Source organism: Salvelinus alpinus, chromosome 20 (genome assembly GCF_045679555.1).
Source record: "Salvelinus alpinus chromosome 20, SLU_Salpinus.1, whole genome shotgun sequence".
Classification (NCBI taxonomy): Eukaryota; Metazoa; Chordata; class Actinopteri; order Salmoniformes; family Salmonidae; genus Salvelinus; species Salvelinus alpinus.
Genome location: NC_092105.1, coordinates 52,689,193 through 52,709,616, shown reverse-complemented (window position 1 = coordinate 52,709,616; position 20,424 = coordinate 52,689,193). Strand labels below are relative to the sequence as shown.

General features: G+C 42.0%; 1 protein-coding gene and 2 long non-coding RNA genes across 4 annotated transcripts in view; 2 read left to right on the top strand and 1 right to left on the bottom strand.

Annotated features, from left to right (window-relative positions):
* The window catches only part of clybl (citrate lyase beta like), a 175,037-nt gene that overhangs the window by 26,949 nt on the left and 127,664 nt on the right, over positions 1 to 20,424 (bottom strand). For both annotated transcript variants that reach the window (XM_071356129.1, XM_071356128.1), the window contains exons 4-6: positions 19,359 to 19,460; positions 17,312 to 17,405; positions 8,383 to 8,550 (exon numbers count right to left, since the gene is read on the bottom strand). In XM_071356129.1, the coding sequence (XP_071212230.1) occupies positions 8,383 to 8,550; positions 17,312 to 17,405; positions 19,359 to 19,460 (364 nt within the window). The remainder of the gene's footprint in view (positions 1 to 8,382; positions 8,551 to 17,311; positions 17,406 to 19,358; positions 19,461 to 20,424) is intronic.
* Positions 8,456 to 10,783, top strand: LOC139547071 (uncharacterized). The gene is made up of 3 exons (XR_011669332.1): positions 8,456 to 8,570; positions 10,012 to 10,267; positions 10,356 to 10,783. It is a non-coding gene; the product is annotated as an uncharacterized lncRNA (long non-coding RNA).
* On the top strand, positions 12,009 to 12,786 carry LOC139547072 (uncharacterized). The gene is made up of 2 exons (XR_011669333.1): positions 12,009 to 12,039; positions 12,138 to 12,786. It is a non-coding gene; the product is annotated as an uncharacterized lncRNA (long non-coding RNA).

The following is a 20,424-nucleotide window of genomic DNA, read 5'->3' as shown; positions in this document are numbered from 1 at the left end:
CTTTCGGTTACTGGCCCAACGCTCTAACCACTACCTGCCGCCCCATACTCATTTCAAGGATTTTTCTTTTGACTATTTTCTACATTGTATAATAATAGCAAAGATATCAAAACTATGAAATAACACATATGTAATCATGTAGCAACCAAAAAAGTGTTAAACAAATCAAAATATATTTTATATTTGAGATTCTTCACCTGGAATGCTTTTCCAACAGTCTTGAAGGAGTTCACACATATGCTGAGCACTTAGTGTTCATGCACAAAAATGTATAGCGCGATCAGTATCACATAGAGCCTTCCTCCTGGGCAGTATACTACCGTTCAAATGTTTGGGGTCACTTAGAAATGTCCTTGTTTTTGAAAAAAAGCAAATATTCTGTCCATGAAAATAACATCAAATAGATCAGAAATACAGTGTAGACATTGTTAATGTTGTAAATGACTATTGTAGCTGGAAACATCAGATTTTTTTAATGGAATATCTACATAGGCAGAGGCCCATTATCAGCAAACATCACTCCTGTGTTCCAATGGCATGTTGTGTTAGCTAATCCAAGTTTATCATTTTAAAAGGCTAATTGATCATTAGAAAACCCTTATGCAATTATGTTAGCACAGCTGAAAACGGTTTTACTGATTAAATAAGCAATAAAACTGGCCTTCTTTAGACTAGTTGAGTATCTGGAGCATCAGCATTTGTGTGTTCGATTACAGGCTCAAAATGGCCAGAAACAAAGTACTTTCTTCTGAAACTCGTCAGTCTATTCTTGTTCTGAGAAATGAAGGCTATTCCATGCGAGAAATTGCCAAGAAAAGTGGGTAAAGTGGGAGATTTGTACAGGGTAAAAGGGATCTTGAAGAAGGAAGGCTATCACTCCATTTTGCAATGCCATGCTATACCCTGTGGACAGCGATTAATTGGAGTCAATTTCCTCATACAACAAGACAATGACCCAAAGCACAACTCCAAACTATGCAATAACTAATTAGGGAAGAAGCAGTAAGCTGGTATTCTGTCTATAATGGAGTGGCCAGCACAGTCACTGGATCTCAATCCTATTGAGCTGTTGTGGGAGCAGCTTGACCGTATAGTACGTAAGAAGTGCCCATCAAGCCAATCCAAGTTGTGGGAGGTGCTTCAGGAAGCATGGGGTGAAATCTCTTCAGATTACCTCAACAAATTGACAACTAGAATGCCAAAGGTCTGCAAGGCTGTAATTGCTGCAAATGGAGGATTCTTTGACAAAAGCTAAGTTTGAAGGACACAATTATTATTTAAATTAAAAATCATTATTTATAACCTTGTCAACGTCTTGACTATATTTCCTATTCATTTTGCAACTCATTTCATGTATGTTTTCATGGAAAACAAGGACATTTCTAAGTGACCCCAAACTTTTGAATGGTAGTGTATGTGTAAAACACATCTATCTCACTGACCTAGACTCCCCCAGGGTGAAATTCACCTACCTGTTATGGCTGCAGGGGGCGTATTGGAAAAACTGGAAAATATGTGCCAATTTTCAAACGGCCTCTTAATCAATTTTTGCTCTTACAATATGCATATTAATATTAATATTGGATAGAAAACAATCTCTAGTTTCTAAAACCGTTCTAATTTTTTCTCTGAGTGGTACAGAAGTCATTTGGCAGCACTTTCCCTGACCAAGAAGTAGAATGTCAGAAATCTATGCTCGCTTCAACGTTATGCCTATACATGGTCATTTGACGTAGGACCCTATTGACACTTCAGTCGTCTTCCTCTGGGTGTCAAGAGGACGTGAGAGAAGGAATTGGGTGTTCATCTTGTTTAGAGGTTGAATAATAGCTATTTCTTTGGCGTGACCGACCTATTCCGGAAGTCCGAAACGCGCGACGTGGGAGTGACATTGTGTTCTGTTTTGCTGAGGTTTTGGAGGGGAACAATCTCCGGCTCGGTTTTTAGTTGATAAATCAGACCATATCATCGTAATGTATGTTTTTTCAATATAGTTTAATCAGATTATTTGAATTTTTTCGGGAGTTTTGCCGTGTTCCGTTGTCAAACTTTTTTGGCGTTGGACAGATCCGTGCCAGTCGACCAGTACCTATGATAAATGAAGAGGGAAAGGTATCATTCTGAATGGAAACAAGACTCATCTGGACTCAGGACACCTTGATCAACATTCTGATGAAAGACCAGCAAAAGTAAGACCAAATTTATAATGTTATTTCATATATCTGTCGTGCATGTCAACTGGTCGTGCGCGCCCAAGTGTGTCTGTCTGGCGTGGCTATGCTAATTTAGCGCTACATTTTGTCTTCCCTGTAAAACATTTTAAAAATCGGACATGTTGGTTTGATTCACAAGAAGTTTATCTTTCATCTGGTGTCTTGGACTTGTTAATGTGTGAAAGTTAAATATTTTAAAAAATAGATTTTGAATTTCGCGCCCTGCACTTGAGTTGGATGTTGTCATAAGTGTACCTGTGTGGGGATTGCAGCCCAAACAGGTTAATACTAAATAAATACTGCACTCTGACCAACAACACGTATTTGCTAGATTCATGATAGTGTTGTTAGACAAAGCAAGGACATTTTTTATTGGAATTTGCAGCTTCTAACATGACTTACTTACTGCATCTAGAAAGAGAGCAGTTGATGAGTTACTAAAACAGCTCTATCTATTGATTGGTATAAGATATTCCTAATCCGTTCTCAGATTTGAAAAGCAGAGAAGTAAAGGACAATTTCATACGCTCTAAATTTTGGGGGAGTGGTCAAAACAACAGTTTAGAAAAAGTTGGGGAAAACAGGATGGTAAGTTGATGGTTGAAGATATCCCTCTAGTAGTGTGGGGGCTGTGCTTTCGCAAAGTGGATGGGGTTATATCCTGCCTGTTTGGCCCTGTCCGGGGGTATCATCGGATGGGGCCACAGTGTCTCTTGACCCCTCCCGTCTCAGCCTCCAGTATTTATGCTGCAGTCAGTCTGTTATATCTGGAGTATTTATCCTGTCTTATCCGGTGTCCTGTGTGAATTTAAGTATGCTCTCTCTAATTCAACTGTTCTGCCTGCGGCTATGGAACCCTGACCTGTTCACCGGACGTGCTACCTGTCCCAGACCTGCTGTTTTCAACTCTCTAGAGACAGCAGGAGCGGTAGAGATACTCTCAATGATCGGCTATGAAAAGCCAACTGACATTTACTCCTAAGGTGCTGACTTGTTGCACCCTCGACAACTACTGTGATTATTATTATTTGACCATACTGGTCATCTATGAACATTTGAACATCTTGGCCACGTTCTGTTATAATCTCCACCCGGCACAGCCAGAAGAGGACTGGCCACCCCTCATAGCCTGGTTCCTCTATAGGTTTTAAACTACAGTTGTTCCTCTATAGTCTAAACTACAGTTGTGAAAACTGAAAGAAGTGCAATGAGAAGTGATCTGGTGAAATATGAAAGGAGCGAATGGAGGCAGTTGTTGTCCAATGCAGTTGTTGCTAGGCAACAGTTGCCTTGGCTGGCCTGCCTCCGCCATGGCTAAGGTCAGTGTGAAAAACATGCTAACATACAGTACGTAAATAATACATCTGCTAGCTTCCAACATCACTTACTGCATCTAGAAAGCGAGCACTTGATGGGTTCCTAAAACTGCTCTATCTGTAGAAGCTATTCCTAATCCATTCCCAGGTCGGAAAAGTAGAGAAGTAGAGAAAGATTTCATTCAATCTATGTTTTTGACTGACTGGTCAAAACAGGAGTTGTTTAGAAAAAGTTGGTAGAAAATGTGTTAATGCAGTTACTAAAACAGCTGTATCGTTAGAACTGTATGATATATTTTGGTTCGGTTGCCAGATTTGAATAGCAGAGAAGTAGATGAAGATGTCAAACCTTTTGTCTAGGTTGTTAGAAAAGCTGTCAATGTAGCTGATTTGTGTTGTATTGTATTGCTGCATTTACAGTGAATGGAATGTTGGGAGTGATGGATGTCAAACTTTTTGTCTAGGTTGTTAGAAAAGCTGTCAATATAGCTGATTTGTGTTGTATTGTATTGCTGCATTTACAGTGAATGGAATGTTGGGAGTGATGGGGAGATATAGAATGTTGAGGAAATAACATGTAAGTGAATGGTGGACAAAAAAATGTAGAACTTAAAAAGTATAAAACATATCAAAAAGTTGTATACAATCAACTCAATCCAGACCAGTCCACACGTTTTAAAGATTGAACGGCGTTTCTAGCGTAAATGGTATAAGAGGAGTATCGTGCTAAATAATAATAATAAAAAGTCTGAAGTATGACGAAGATGTAAAGTCGGGACCAAGTCCCACCTAATAACAATACTCATATTATTATTATTATTATGTAAAAAATCTAGAGTTGTGCTTTGCCTTCAGCAAGTACACCTAATAAAAACAATCAAAAACACAGGACATAGAACACAAACAAAGCTACATATACACAGTTGAAGTCAGAAGTTTACGTACACCTTAGCCAAATACATATACAGTGGGGAGAACAAGTATTTGATACACTGCCGATTTTGCAGGTTTTCCTACTTACAAAGCATGTAGAGGTCTGTCATTTTTATCATAGGTACACTTCAACTGTGAGAGACGGAATCTAAAACAAAAATCCAGAAAATCACATTGTATGATTTGTAAGTAATTAATTTGCATTTTATTGCATGACATAAGTATTTGATACATCAGAAAAGCAGAACTTAATATTTGGTACAGAAACCTTAGTTTGTAATTACAGAGATCATACGTTTCCTGTAGTTCTTGACCAGGTTTGCACACACTGCAGCAGGGATTTTGGCCCACTCCTCCATACAGACCTTCTCCAGATCCTTCAGGTTTCGGGGCTGTCGCTGGGCAATACGGACTTTCGGCTCCCTCCAAAGATTTTCTATTGGGTTCAGGTCTGGAGACTGGCTAGGCCACTCCAGGACCTTGAGATGCTTCTTACGGAGCCACTCCTTAGTTGCCCTGGCTGTGTGTTTCGGGTCGTTGTCATGCTGGAAGACCCAGCCACGACCCATCTTCAATGCTCTTACTGAGGGAAGGAGGTTGTTGGTCAAGATCTCGCGATACATGGCCCCGTCCATCCTCCCCTCAATACGGTGCAGTCGTCCTGTCCCCTTTGCAGAAAAGCATCCCCAAAGAATGATGTTTCCACCTCCATGCTTCACGGTTGGGATGGTGTTCTTGGGGTTGTACTCATCCTTCTATTCCTCCAAACACGGCGAGTGGAGTTTAGAGCAAAAAGCTCTATTTTTGTCTCATCAGACCACATGACCTTCTCCCATTCCTCCTCTGGATCATCCAGATGGTCATTGGCAAACTTCAGACGGGCCTGGACATGCGCTGGCTTGAGCAGGGGGACCTTGCGTGCGCTGCAGGATTTTAATCCATGACGGCGTAGTGTGTTACTAATGGTTTTCTTTGAGACTGTGGTCCCAGCTCTCTTCAGGTCATTGACCAGGTCCTGCCGTGTAGTTCTGGGCTGATCCCTCACATTCCTCATGATCATTGATGCCCCACGAGGTGAGATCTTGCATGGAGCCCCAGACCGAGGGTGATTGACCGTCATCTTGAACTTCTTCCATTTTCTAATAATTGTGCCAACAGTTGTTGCCTTCTCACCAAGCTGCTTGCCTATTGTCCTGTAGCCCATCCCAGCCTTGTGCAGGTCTACAATTTATCCCTGATGTCCTTACACAGCTCTCTGGTCTTGGCCATTGTGGAGAGGTTGGAGTCTGTTTGATTGAGTGTGTGGACAGGTGTCTTTTATACAGGTAACGAGTTCAAACAGGTGCAGTTAATACAGGTAATGAGTGGAGAACAGGAGGGCTTCTTAAAGAAAAACTAACAGGTCTGTGAGAGCCGGAATTCTTACTGGTTGGTAGGTGATCAAATACTTATGTCATGCAATAAAATGCAAATTAATTACTTAAAAATCATACAATGTGATTTTCTGGATTTTTGTTTTAGATTCCTTCTCTCACAGTTGAAGTGTACCTATGATAAAAATTACAGACCTCTACATGCTTTGTAAGTAGGAAAACCTGCAAAATCGTCAGTGTATCAAATACTTGTTCTCCCCACTGTATACACAGTTTTTCACAATTCCAGACATTTAATCCATGTAGAAATTCCCTGTCTCAGGTCAGTTAGGATCACCACTTTATTTTAATTAAGAATGTGAAATGTCAGAATAGTAGTAGAGAGAATGATTTATTTCAGCTTTTATTTCTTTCATCACATTCCCAGTGGGTCAGAAGTTTACATACACTCAATTAGTATTTTGTAGCATTGCCTTTAAATTGTTTAACTTGGGTCAAACGTTTTGGGTAGCCTTCGACAAGTTTCCCACAATAAGTTGGGTGAATTTTGGCCCATTCCTCCTGACAGAGCTGGTGTAACTGAGTCAGGTTTGTAGGCCTCCTTGCTCGCACACACTGCCATCTATTTTGTGAAGTGCACCAGTCCCTCCTGCAGCAAAGCACCCCCACAACATGATGCTGCCACCCCCGTGCTTCACAGTTGGGATGGTGTTCTTCAGCTTACAAGCGTTCACCTTTTTCCTCCAAATATAATGATGGTCATTATGGCCAAACAGCTCTATTTTTGTTTCATCAAACCAGAGGATATTTCTCCAAAAGTACGATCTTTGTCCCCATGTGCGTAGTCTGGCTTTTTAATGGCAGGTTTGGAGCAGTGGCTTCTTCCTTGCTGAGCGACCTTTCAGGTTATGTTGATATAGGACTCGTTTTACTGTGGATATAGATACTTTCGTACCTGTTTCCTCCAGGATCTTCACAAGATCCTTTGCTGTTGTTCTGGGATTTATTTGCACTTTTCACACCAAAGTATGTTCATCTCTAGGAGACAGAATGCGTCTCCTTCCTGAGCGGTATGACAGCTGCGTGGTCCCATGATGTTTATACTTGCGTACTATTGTTTGTACAGATGAACGTTGTACCTTCAGGTGTTTGGAAATTGCTCCCAAGGATGAACCAGACTTGTGGAGGTCTACAATTTGTTTTCTGAGGTCTTGGCTGATTTATTTTGATTTTCCCCATGATGTCAAGCAAAGAGGCACTGGGTTTGAATAATTCACATTATTTGAGTCAATTGGAGGTGCACCTGTGGATGTATTTCAAGGCCTATCAGAAGCTTCTACAGCCATGACATCATTTTCTGGAATTTTCCAAGCTGTTTAAAGGCACAGTCAACTTAGTGTATGTAAACTTCTGACCCACTGGAATTGTGATACAGTGAATTATAAGTGAAATAATCTGTCTGTAAACAACTGTTGGAAAAAAATCCTAACCGACTTGCCAAAACTATAGTTTGTTAACAAGAATTTTGTGGAGTGGTTGAAAAACGAGTTTTAATGACTCCAACCCAAGTGTATGTAAACTTCTGACTTCAACTGTAGGTGTCGTCAGATCCGGTGGACAGAAGAACAGAATTAGCAGAGGTCCTTGAAAGCTTTTCTGAACAGCATGTGTCTCTTGCGGTGTTCTCAGCCGTGTCAGAGTAGCGGTGGCAACCGAGGTCAGGGGAAATCAGCTGGCATGTGGGCCAGAGAGAGAGTCTACACAATGCTAAAACAGCCATCGATAGTATGAATGTGTGTGTGTATGTGTGTTGGTGTGTTTTTGAGAAAAGTCATTACAAATCAGCCTCACCTGGCACAGAGGCTTTACTGAGCAGCAACATGGGGAGTCTGTCCATCTGTCTGTCTCTCTGTGTGTGTGTGTGCACGTGCGCCATGCGTGTCCCAGGGCAACATCATGGACTACGGACTTAGCGAATTAAGACGAATGCCAGTGTGAAATCATGCTAGTAATTCACTAGAACTGAGTGTTATACACTGTTCCATCAACGGTTATTGCTCATAACATAGAACACTCAAATAGACCAGAACAATAATGCAGAAAAATGACTTTGTGCAAGATAGTAATAGATCACAATATTGCAACTATATGTAATACATTATTCTCATTCCTCACACGATTCTTTCAATAAATAACTTGCAAAATGTTCATGTTCACATCAAAATAATTAAAAACTAATAAGAGACGGTGGTGGATGATTTAGGATTCCACCATGTCTCACACACTCACTCACACATGCACAAACACAGTTGCCTGGCTAGACACACTGAGCTTCACTATGCTAGGAGCTAACACCCCTACACGAGCACACACACGTTATGTTTTTCTATCCTTGTGTGGATCTAATGTATTTCCATTCAAAATTCTATTTTCCCTAACCCTAAACCTTGACATAACCCTAATTGTAACCTTAAATCTAACACCTAAGCTTAAAATAACCGATCCTTTTCTCATTTCTCCCTTGCCTGAGAGGGAGGCTCAATTTACCTGTGAAGCCCATGAGAACTCCCTCCCTTGCCTGCTGTCGTAGACCCTCTCCGTCCTTATAGTCTATGTAGACCAAGTCTATGGCTTGTAGACCGAAGGCCTTGGTTGTCACTACCACCTTCTGACGGGCATACAGCAGCTCCCTGGCATCCTTGGTCCGCGTGGCACCTGGACGGAGGGAGACACAGGTAACTATATATAATATATACTATAACGTATGCCATTTAGCAGACACTTTTATCCAAAGTGGCTTACAGGAATATAGACAGGAAAACATACCCGTGAGCAAATAGACACACAAGTTTACCATACAGGGAAACATAATGCAGATATGTGATCCGTTTCAGGAAACTAGGCGTATGTCGCAAGTCACGACTTCACAGGAGAACCATTTGAATGTTTTTTTTTGTTATCAAACAGCGTTTTTTTTGGCAGAAATGCCTTCTGAAACATTTGAACTTTCATGTGCCTTAATAACGAACTTGTATGCCTTCTGTAAATACGAATAAAGTTGTTCAATAACGAGCCTAGTTGGTTTAGCCCCAGAAAAGGACAGGAACCTTCCCACTAGCCATGATTAGCTGAGCTAATGAGTGGGCTGGACATGCCGAGAGATGAGTTTGGATTGGTCTGCGGTGTAGCATCTTGTGTCTATAAAATGAGCTGCTCGTTATGCGTAGATAATCCTTTCTACTGCAGTTTTTTCAAAATATATAATGTTAGCCATGGAGAACAGCAAATATGTTGCTACTGCTCTCAATAACATTGCTGCCCTGAATTTATCAGGCGCTATCGACAAAGGTCAGTGGGAAAAAGTTGTGATGGACTACTTTCTGGAGGACGATCGTGACATGCTGACTCTCTTTGACTCTGAAAATGAATCAGACAATGAGGAAATCCCTGATTTAGGTAAAAACATTTTCATTGAAGAAGACATTGTGGACGCAGTGATGGGGAAGAAACGACGATCAACATTGTTGTTGTCATGGAAGAAGTTGACGAGTTTTGAAATCAGTGGAATGTCTGGTAGAAGCAGGGTATGATAAGGAGATGAATAGAATTCTGGCGTTTGATTGCAAATGCATAGGGAGTCGAAAAGAGAACACAGAAGGCTGTTGTATAAAACACCTGTCTCTGGAATACATCTTAAAACTTAGGGCAACCATGGCATCTGTGACAGAGAGCGAGAAAGATATGATGATTCTTGTGGCATTGCAAACGGTCAGTGTGAACTAGAGTGACTTGACACAACCGGCCAAGCAAGCTGTACAAAATAAACGGAAACGACACAGGACGTCGTATTTAATGAAAGGGGTTGCAGTCTGCCCTGAAGCTTTCATCCATGTATACGGGTAAAAATCTAGCTACAGTTTCAGATATTATACGTTTCTAGTTTTGTCAGAAAGTTGTTTCCATTGCAAGTTAAAGCTTACTGTTAGCTGGCTAGCCAACATTATGTGTATGAACTGTGTAGTGATGTTATCTCAGAATGCCATTTCGCATTGCTAGTTATAGGATAATGTTAGCTAGCTAACTAGCTAACATTGAACCTGTTTTGCGTCTGACGGTGATTACACTATCTATTGTAATATAATGCAAAAATATTTGTATCTGGAATTTGTCTTTCAGCATCAGTAGAACACGCCTGACTCTACTCCACCAGTCATACAAGGAGAATGGTCTAATGTCTCCCATCAAAAAGAGAGCTGGCCCAAGCAAGCACAGGTTACACCTGAAGCATGAGGACTTGCAGCGACAACTACGCAGACGATAATACAATAGTATTACCAGGATGCCACCCAGGACACAAACACTTTGGTGGAAAGCTCCTTCCATCCCATGTGACAAAAGCAGCGTCTCTACAAGGAATCAGTGACAACACTTGGTATAACAACACGTTTTGATTATTTAATTGACCTCCAACATGATTGCCACAACTTTTATTGATTTCACGTTATTTCTCTATTTTCCAGAGGTACGTGCAGTCGGGCTGTCTTCCTTCAGGAATCTGTGGAGATTCCTGAAGCACTAAGCCTAGGACAGACCTGTGCTGCCAATGCCAGAGGAACAACTAAGGTCTTCAGATCTGCAAATCTGTCAGAAGCTGTTAAGTCAGCCAAGCTGAAAAAGCACAAGCTCCACTAGTCTGAACCTTCACTTCCTGATCACAGGCCACACCAAGTTTGGCCCCGACTGGTGGTTAGACCTCATCAAGCAGCTTCAGAAAGACCATAGTGAACACTTTGTCTGAGATTGCTGGTGTTGTGAAGGACAGCACAGTGACAGGGGTCAACATCCCACAGCTGGTTGGACTGGAGGATGGTACGGTGCTGGTGGAAAGCTATGGCTGGCAACACCTGACTCCGTACTTCAGGGCACTGCCACAGATCAAGCAGTACCAGCACTTACATTTACATTTACATTTAAGTCATTTAGCAGACGCTCTTATCCAGAGCGACTTACAAATTGGTGCATTCACCTTATGATATCCAGTGGAACAACCACTTTACAATAGTGCATCTAACTCTTTTAAGGGGGGGGGTTTAGAAGGCTTACTTTATCCTATCCTAGGTATTCCTTAAAGAGGTGGGGTTTCAGGTGTCTCCGGAAGGTGGTGATTGACTCCGCTGACCTGGCGTCGTGAGGGAGTTTGTTCCACCATTGGGGTGCCAGAGCAGCGAACAGTTTTGACTGGGCTGAGCGGGAACTGTACTTCCTCAGAGGTAGGGAGGCGAGCAGGCCAGAGGTGGATGAACGCAGTGCCCTTGTTTGGGTGTAGGGCCTGATCAGAGCCTGAAGGTACGGGGGTGCCGTTCCCCTCACAGCTCCGTAGGCAAGCACCATGGTCTTGTAGCGGATGCGAGCTTCAACTGGAAGCCAGTGGAGAGAGCGGAGGAGCGGGGTGACGTGAGAGAACTTGGGAAAGTTGAACACCAGACGGGCTGCGGCGTTCTGGATGAGTTGTAGGGGTTTAATGGCACAGGCAGGGAGCCCAGCCAACAGCGAGTTGCAGTAATCCAGACGGGAGATGACAAGTGCCTGGATTAGGACCTGCGCCGCTTCCTGCGTGAGGCAGGGTCGTACTCTGCGAATGTTGTAGAGCATGAACCTACAGGAACGGGTCACCGCCTTGATGTTAGTTGAGAACGACAGGGTGTTGTCCAGGATCACGCCAAGGTTCTTAGCACTCTGGGAGGAGGACACAATGGAGTTGTCAACCGTGATGGCGAGATCATGGAACGGGCAGTCCTTCCCCGGGAGGAAGAGCAGCTCCGTCTTGCCGAGGTTCAGCTTGAGGTGGTGATCCGTCATCCACACTGATATGTCTGCCAGACATGCAGAGATGCGATTCACCACCTGGTTATCAGAGGGGGGAAAGGAGAAGATTAATTGTGTGTCGTCTGCATAGCAATGATAGGAGAGACCATGTGAGGATATGACAGAGCCAAGTGACTTGGTGTATAGCGAGAATAGGAGAGGGCCTAGAACAGAGCCCTGGGGGACACCAGTGGTGAGAGCACGTGGTGCGGAGACAGATTCTCGCCACGCCACCTGGTAGGAGCGACCTGTCAGGTAGGACGCAATCCAAGCGTGGGCCGCGCCGGAGATGCCCAGCTCGGAGAGCTCACTTCAGGCGGATAACATTTTCATTGCATTGTATGAAGTTTTTCTTCTTATTTAAACTTGGGAGGTGAATTGATGTTGTGCAGGGATGTTATGTCTTCTCAATGTTTTTGTTATTTCCTGTTTTAAAGCTTCGATGCTCTGGAGCCTGGTGTTGTTGTCACCAACGAGCGTTTGTACTCAGTCGGGACCAGGTTTCAGCTGCTGCTCAACGCTGACATCCTTTCTCCCATAAATGGTCTGCCTGTACAAGCACCACCTGGACTGGACACAACTTGACAAACTTATCTTTTTGAGAAGATCAGGGAGTGTTGCGATGAAGAGGCTATGGACATCACATGCCCTGCACCAAAGTCAAGGGCAGGACAGAAACAGGCTCTCCGAATATAGATTACCCGTGGTTCGGACGGACCAGTCATCAGCACTATCTGCAGTGTCTCTATTCACATGACTCTCTCCTAACACACACGCCATACGTTGCTGCTACTATTTTTTTTATCCCACTGCTCAGCCACTTTACCTCTGATTGTATGCATATAACGAACTCATCTATCACTGATATCGTTATTGATATTGTTCTTGTACATATTGTATATTTTATTTATATTGACACTTTCTGATATTGCTACTATGCAGTAACCATTTGGCTGTACCGTTTACAGCTTCTGTAGAGACCCATCCACTTAGCATTTATTTATAGCATTTATTTCCCGACCCATCAATTTAGACAAGTGTGTCTTGGTAAGCGTCATCTAATATTTATAAAATATTTTATCTGGACACTTTCTGTTTACCTGGAATGTTTCCTTATTGTAGGCTACTACTTTTACCACTTTTAGTCTTCATCTTTACTACACTACTCACTGTTTAGCACATGACCTCACGTGTGAATCCTTAAAGAGATGGGTGGGGCTGGCTTAAGAGAGTGTCAGCAATGCTGAATGCGTCTAGACAAAGGAGAGCTCTCCGTAGTAATACCAAAACATTCAAAGGCCATTTTCTCAAAATTTAGGTTACAAGTTTATCAACTTTCAAAGCAGAATTACTTTCCCATTGTCCTCAAAAATGCAGTGCACGATATACCATTTTGTAGCTCTGTGTCATTCAATGTAAAAAACACAATTTCAAATTGTGCTATATAAGACCGAATCAAGGTGGTTGGTCACATATGACTATACACTGAGTATACAAAATATTAAGAACACCTGCCCTTTCCATGACATAGACTGACCAGGTAAATCCTGTTGAAAGCTATGATCCCTTATTGATGTCACTTGTTAAATCCACTTCAAATAAGTGAAGCTGGAGGGGAAGAAACAGGTTAAAGAAGGATTTGCAAGCCTTGAGACAATTGAGACGTGGATTGTGTGTGTGCCATTCAGAGGGTGAATGGGCAAGACAAAAAAAGTGCCTTTGAACGGGATATGGAAAGTAGGTGCCAGGCATTACAGTTTGGTTTGTTGTCAAGATCTGAAACACTGCTGGGTTTTTCACGTGCAACAGTTTCCCGTGTGTATCAAGAATGGTCCACTACCCAAAGGACATCCAGCTAACTTCACAACTGTGGGAAGCATTGGAGTCAACTTGGACCAGCATCTCTGTGGAATCCTTTTGACATCTGTATTGAGGCCATTCTTATGGCAAAAGGGGGGGTGCAACTCAATATTAGGAAATGTTCCTAATGTTTGGTATACTCAGTGTATATGGAGAGAGAAGGATAAGTGAGGAGTGAGAAGAGATGGGTGTGATGAGGAGAAAGAGAATAATTGGCCAAGGGGGTCAGTCAGGCTCACTTGGAGTGACGCTGTTTCATAGTGATTTTCTTGAAAGTCTATTGGTGCTTTCAAGACAACTGGGAACTCTGGGGGGAAAAAACGAGGTCAAATCATGACGTCGGTGATTTTCAGGTCGGAAAGTCGGAGCTCTAGAAAGATGCCAGAGTTTCCCCACCTGAAATTCCGAGTTGGGTGACCGTTCAAAACGAGTCCTGAGTTCCCAGTTGTCTTGATTGCACTGAAGTTGGAAGTCAGAGTTTTCAATGTTCCCAGTTGTTACGAATGAGGAATTAGTCCCTAGAGTTGTAAAATGTGTGTTAACATTGCAGCAATGTCAGATATCTCTGTGTTATCACTCTTTCTTTCATCCCTCCGTCCCATTTATTTTTCCCATAGGGATTTTACACTATGACAAACAATATCGGTATACAACAAGTTCCCTTTAAGCCAGTCAACTTCAGCAAAAGATACTATGGGGAGTCGCACTCTCGTAACTTCGATTGAAGGATCTACATTTATGCCTGACAAAGCCAATGAAATCCACACCTCGCTGGAAGCCCCGCCTTACACAGTTGATAAGCGTGAGGCTCGGATTCATTACTTCACTTATTCCGCTCTTCACCTCGGTGCGAAGAGGAACGATTCACGCTACAAACAATTGGAACACAAGACTGCCAACTAAACTGTCCCTTAGTTGTAGAGCATGCCCCAAGGAATTAAAAGATATTCACGTTTGTTGTCTTGTATGTCTCGGCGCATGCTAAGGCTGCCCTCGCTCAAATCAGTTTGTGTGCGAGGGGATGGCTGGCACTGTTCTCCTACTAGTCCGCGGTGCATATTCTCTTGACAATCGTGTAGCGGTTCCGATAGTGACTTCCTCTCCCGGGTGCCTCACATTATAATGTCAATGGCACAATATGGGCTATTTTTTAAATAATAGTTGAAGGTGGTGCTTTCAAATTTGGTTATATTATACAGTTGCTTCTGAAATTATTCACAATCCTTGACTTTTTCCACATTTATTGTGTTATAGCCTGAATTTAAAACGGATTAGATTCCTATGTTTTGTCACTGTTCTACATACGAAACCCCATAATGTCAAAGTGGAATTATGTTTTTCAATAATTGTTTAAATTAATAAAAAATGAAAACTCTTGAGAAATAAGTATTAAACCCTTTTGTTATGGCAAGCCTAAATAAGGTCAGGAGTAAACATTTGCTTAGCAAGTCACATAGTAAGTTGCATGGACCCACTCTGTGTGCAAGTGTTTAACATGATTTTTTAAATTACTACCTTATCTCTGTACCCCACACATACAATTATCTGTAAGGCCCCTCAGTCGAGAAGTGACTTTCAACAACAGATTCAACAAAAAAACACCAGGGAGGTTTTCAAATGCCTCGCAAAAAATGGTACCTATTGCTAGATGGGTAAAAATGTAAAAAGCAGACATTGAATATCCCTTTGATAAAGTTATTAGTTACACTTTGGATGATGCATTAATACACCCAGTCACTACAAAGATAAAGTTGTCCTTCCTAACTCAGTTGCTGGAGAGGAAAGGAAACCAATCAGGGATTTCACCACGTAGCCATTGGTGACTTTAAAACAGTTACAGAGTTTAATGGCTGTGATAGGAGAAAACTGAGGATGGATCAACAAAAGCTAGAGATACTCCACAATACTAACCTAAGTGACAGAGTGAAAAGAAGGAAGCCTGTACAGAATAAACATATTCAAAAACATGCATCGTGTTTGCAACAAGGTACTAAAGTAATACTATTAAAAATGTGGCAAAACAATAAACCTTTTGTCCTGAATACAGAATGTTACATTTGGGGCAAATCCAATACAACACATTACTGAGTACCACTCTCCATATTTTCACGTACTGCTCTCCATATTTGTAATTGTTAAGGAATGGGGAGTTTTTCAGGATAAAAAATGGAATGGAGCTAAGCACAGGCAAAATCCTAGAGGTTCAGTCTGCTTTACACCAGACACAGTGATTCATTCCCCTTTCAACAGGACAAGACCCTAAAGCAAAATGCCAAATTCACACTGGAGTTGCTTACCAAGAAGACAGTGAATGTTCCTAAGTGTCCGAGTTACACTTTTGACTTAAAACAACTTGAAAATCTATGGCTAGACCTGAAAACGGTTGTGTGGCAATGATCAACAACCAATTACACAGAGCTTGAAGGATTTTAAAAAGAATAATGGGCAAATGTTGCGCAATCCAGGTGTCGACAGCCCTTAGAGCAGCAGTTCCCAAATAAGGGGTCGCAACCCCATGTGGGGTCGCCTGATATTAAAATGGGGCCGCGGGAGTATTTCTTGGCAAAGGAGAAATGCTCACTAACAGTGATGTAAAGAAATTTGTGCATAACATTGGAGAGAAATACTCTTTTTGTGTGTATGGAACATTTCTGGGATCTTTTATTTCAGCTCATGAAACCAACACTACACGTTGCGATTATATTTTTGTTCAGTATATATACAGTGCATTCAGCAAGTATTCAGACCCCTTGACTTTTCCCACATTTTGTTACGTTACAGACTTATTCCACAATGGATTAAATCGTTTCCCCCCTCTTCAATCTACACACAATACCCAATAACAACAAAGCAAAAATAGGTTTTTAGAAATGTTTGCAAAGTTATATATATATAAAAAAAACTGAAATATCACATTTACATAAGTATTCCGACCCTTTACCACAGGTGGACTCCAATCAAGTTGTAGAAACATCTCAAGGATGATGAATTGAAACATCAATTACTGGTACTGTATGTAAAGAAAGTATTTCTGTTTTTTATTTTCAATACATTTGCTAAAATTTCTAAACACGCTTTGTCATTATGGGTTATTGTGTGCAGATTGATCAGAAAAAAACAACAATTCAATCGATTTTAGAATAAGGCTGTCAGGTAACAAAATGTGGAAAAAGTCAAGGGGTCTGAATATCTTCAGAATGCACTATATAAACTGGAAACTGAACAAACTGATCTCAAGCATGCAGGGAAAATCTGTTTGAAATCCGTTTGAGTGTGATTCTTCATTTATTTAACTAGGCAGTTAAATAACAAATTATCAGTTAAGAACAAATTCTTATTTTACGATTAAGGCCTACTCTGGCCAACTCCTAACCTGGACGACGCTGGGCAAATTGTGCACCGCCCTATGGGACTCCCAATCACGGCCGGTTGTGATACGGTTGTGATACAACTGATCGAGCTGTCACGTGAAGAAAATCACTATGAGACACCGTCACCCCAAGTGAGCCCGATGGCCCAAATTTGGGGGTCTGGCCCAAGAACTATATGAGGAAGAGAGACGAGAAATGGACAAGTGAGATAAGAGAGAGAAGGGGGTAATAGAAAAGGAGAGAGGTGGAGAGAAGGGGCTGAGGGGACAGAGAAAAGGAGACAGCGAAGGGAGGAGGGGACAGAGAACAGGACATAGAAGGAGAGGAGAGATGGTGATAAAATAATTGATTGTAGGTGAGAGGAAGAGAGGACAGAGGACCTATGCTGGCACAGAAGTCATCGGATCCAAACACCACACCGTCATGGTGTAGGCCAACTGCAGGAGCCAGACGACGTACTTCCTCACACACAACCTGGGGGAAGACACAACAAAGACACAGAGATGAGTGTGTTTGTGTGTGTGTGTGTGTGTAGCCAAGGAAAGTATGAACCCTGTCAACTCACCCAGTCAAGCAGGTCATATTTCCCATCCAGAGCTGCACTTACAATGTTCACTATCTACTGTAACGCGCACGCACACACACACGCACACACACATCTTGTCTCTCTGTCTTAGACACTGTCGCCTTCTAAGAAGACTGTGTGAAGCTGGGACTACCACACGACAAGAGGAGAGAGGGGGAAAAGGCCTAGGAATGTGATCCTCTATTGTGTTAGCCATGGAGCGGTCGGAATGTGTCTGCTGCTTTTGTCGGCGTCCAAATTAATTTCACTTCTCGCTGTGACACAGCCATACTTCCCTGTTCCATCCCAGGGAATCAGTCTGGCTAAGGATACAGAATGTTCTCCAGAAAGAAAACACTCACACACGCATGCAGACACACACAGGTGCACACACACACACACACACACACACACACACACACACACACACACACACACACACACACACACACACACACACACACACACACACACACACACACACACACATAAAAGACAGAAATTAAAAGAAAGAGGAAAGCGTGTTACCCCACCCAAATCCCCCAAACCGTGCCCTTCCCCTCACCAACGAAGGTCGGCCCAAACTAAAACCAGACCCTCTTTGATGCCTGACAAAAAAAAATCACCATTTAGATAACATTAAAACATGTCAAAGTGAGTGTCTGGATGAGGGGGAAAACTTAGAAGAGACCAAATACAAATGTAAGCTTGCAACAAGCTGCAAGCAAAAGCGGATTAGCTATGTGCCCACTAGGACACCATCAGGACTAATTGGACACATTGCCCCAGGATGAGCTACTTCTGTACTGTTTACCACGCTTGCCAAATATCAGAGCTCAACATCGAACAAGTCATTATTATGATTTTGAGGTATTTTGGACAATTTTTTATAAAGTTGACTACTTTAAACATCTTCTTCTCCAGGACCGCTGGACTGATTGGCACCAAATGTATATATATTCTATGTAACCATGACTTTAAATGCAACTTTTTAAAGGACTCAAGCTCAAAAAATATGGCCACTATGAGTCAATGAGCTTGCATGAATGCTTTGTCATGTCTAAGAGTGCCAGGATTCAGCAAAACTGGACCATATTTTACAGGTTAGCTAGACTCATCCCTGAGCATGTGTGCCAAATTTCATAAATCTGAGTCCAACAGATTAAGATATATAAACATGTGACTGTTATAGCGCCACTGTAGTCAATTTGAATGTGCTTGAATATGTTGAGTCTTCACAGTATTTGGAACATGTGTACTGTTTTGTTACAATACGAATATCCGTAATTTATTTATATGCATATTTATATGTCATTTTAGGTATTAGTCTGGAAAATGTTGCGTAGTGAGAACTTTGTCCTTAGATGCCACATATTAAGTTTTGTATAGTTCGGTCATTCGGTGCCAGGGGAGTAGCGTTTTAAGTGTTTTTCACAAAATTCTAAATGGCGGAAAATCCATCATGGTGGACCTCATGGATCCTTGAGGCAAACTTGTTTGCTGTGAGAAGGTCCTATGTACTGACTTTCATGACTTTAGGTCAAACGGGGTGAGGGGCGTGACCTTTAAAAGTTTACGCGTTAAATCGATTGTTGTCTCATGCAATGGCAGGCCTATTGGCATGGCATTGCATGAGAGGGTGTGGCCCTTTACCATCACGCCTGAACCAGAATAAACACAAAAGAGTTGAAACCTTGAGAGAGAGAGATGTAGAGAGACTGTCCGGACGCTTTGAATCTCTCGTATTTGGACGGTGACACTTGGCGAGTTGCGCTGTCTGACACCAGCTTTAATAAAAAAGTGAATGAGGTAGTAAAACGTCTGACACAGGTATTTTCCTGGTGGTTTTGTTTGTAATTTACCTTAAAATTGAGCAGGCCCACAGCGCTTTCCACAAAGGTAACCAGGCGAATGGGCTCCGTCAGCGCTCGTCCATTCAAGTGGTGCTGAAACCTGTCAACAAACTGTCACACACACACACACAAAAGCCGCACACACAGACAACCACACACACAAATTACGACTATTGCGTATCTGAATACAGAAGCACATATGAAATCACAATACTCGATTTTCTAGTGATGCCATTGCTCTCAAGAAGAGAGACAGCCACAGCATACACATACAGCACAGTCGCAATACATGGTCAAACATTATATGAGGGTAAGCTGGAGGTATCATCATTTTGTTCATGTATACATTAAGTAAAATGTACATGTAAATCATTAACTAAGATCTTAAATCAAAACTGGCTTTATACGTGTATTTATCATATCTTATGGTGGAAAAATTCATATCACCATGCCTATAATCCATTTATAAGCACACACTGAAATACATCGTAACCCAAACTGTTCAACAACATTAGCATTTTACTCAGGGACAGACACTCAGGGAGTGTAGCCATTAACACAAACCCAGTTATGGAGAGAAACATGGGGGGAAACAGAGATATCAAACTGTTTACGTCAGAGGGAATTGCAACCATGAAAAATATTCAGGATTAAGGCTCTTTAAATAATAAAACGGAGGTTTTGCTACAAGAAGGAGCATTTGTGCGGAGAGAGAGTTGCAAAACAACTGTCAATACCTATTCCCTGCATGGTTTTTTATTCCTGTACAAAAATACATCAAGTGATCTTTTGTGGAGAGAGAGAGAGCGAGCGAGAGAGTGACGAGGCAGCGCAAATGAGAGGAAGCGAGGCAGTGCAGAGGAGGAGAGGAGCGTCAAGCTGAAGGAAATTATATTTTACATTATCACCAGGGTTCCCCTTCTTCTGAAGCCTTCTGCACTCTCTCTCCCATTTAACTACATGGTCCATATACACAACACACACCAAAAAAAGAAAAAAAAGAAGACAAAACTAAATGTGGTGCCGTCTTTAAGTGTGTTTAATTTCAGCATTATGTCAATTTTGTGTGCCCCCT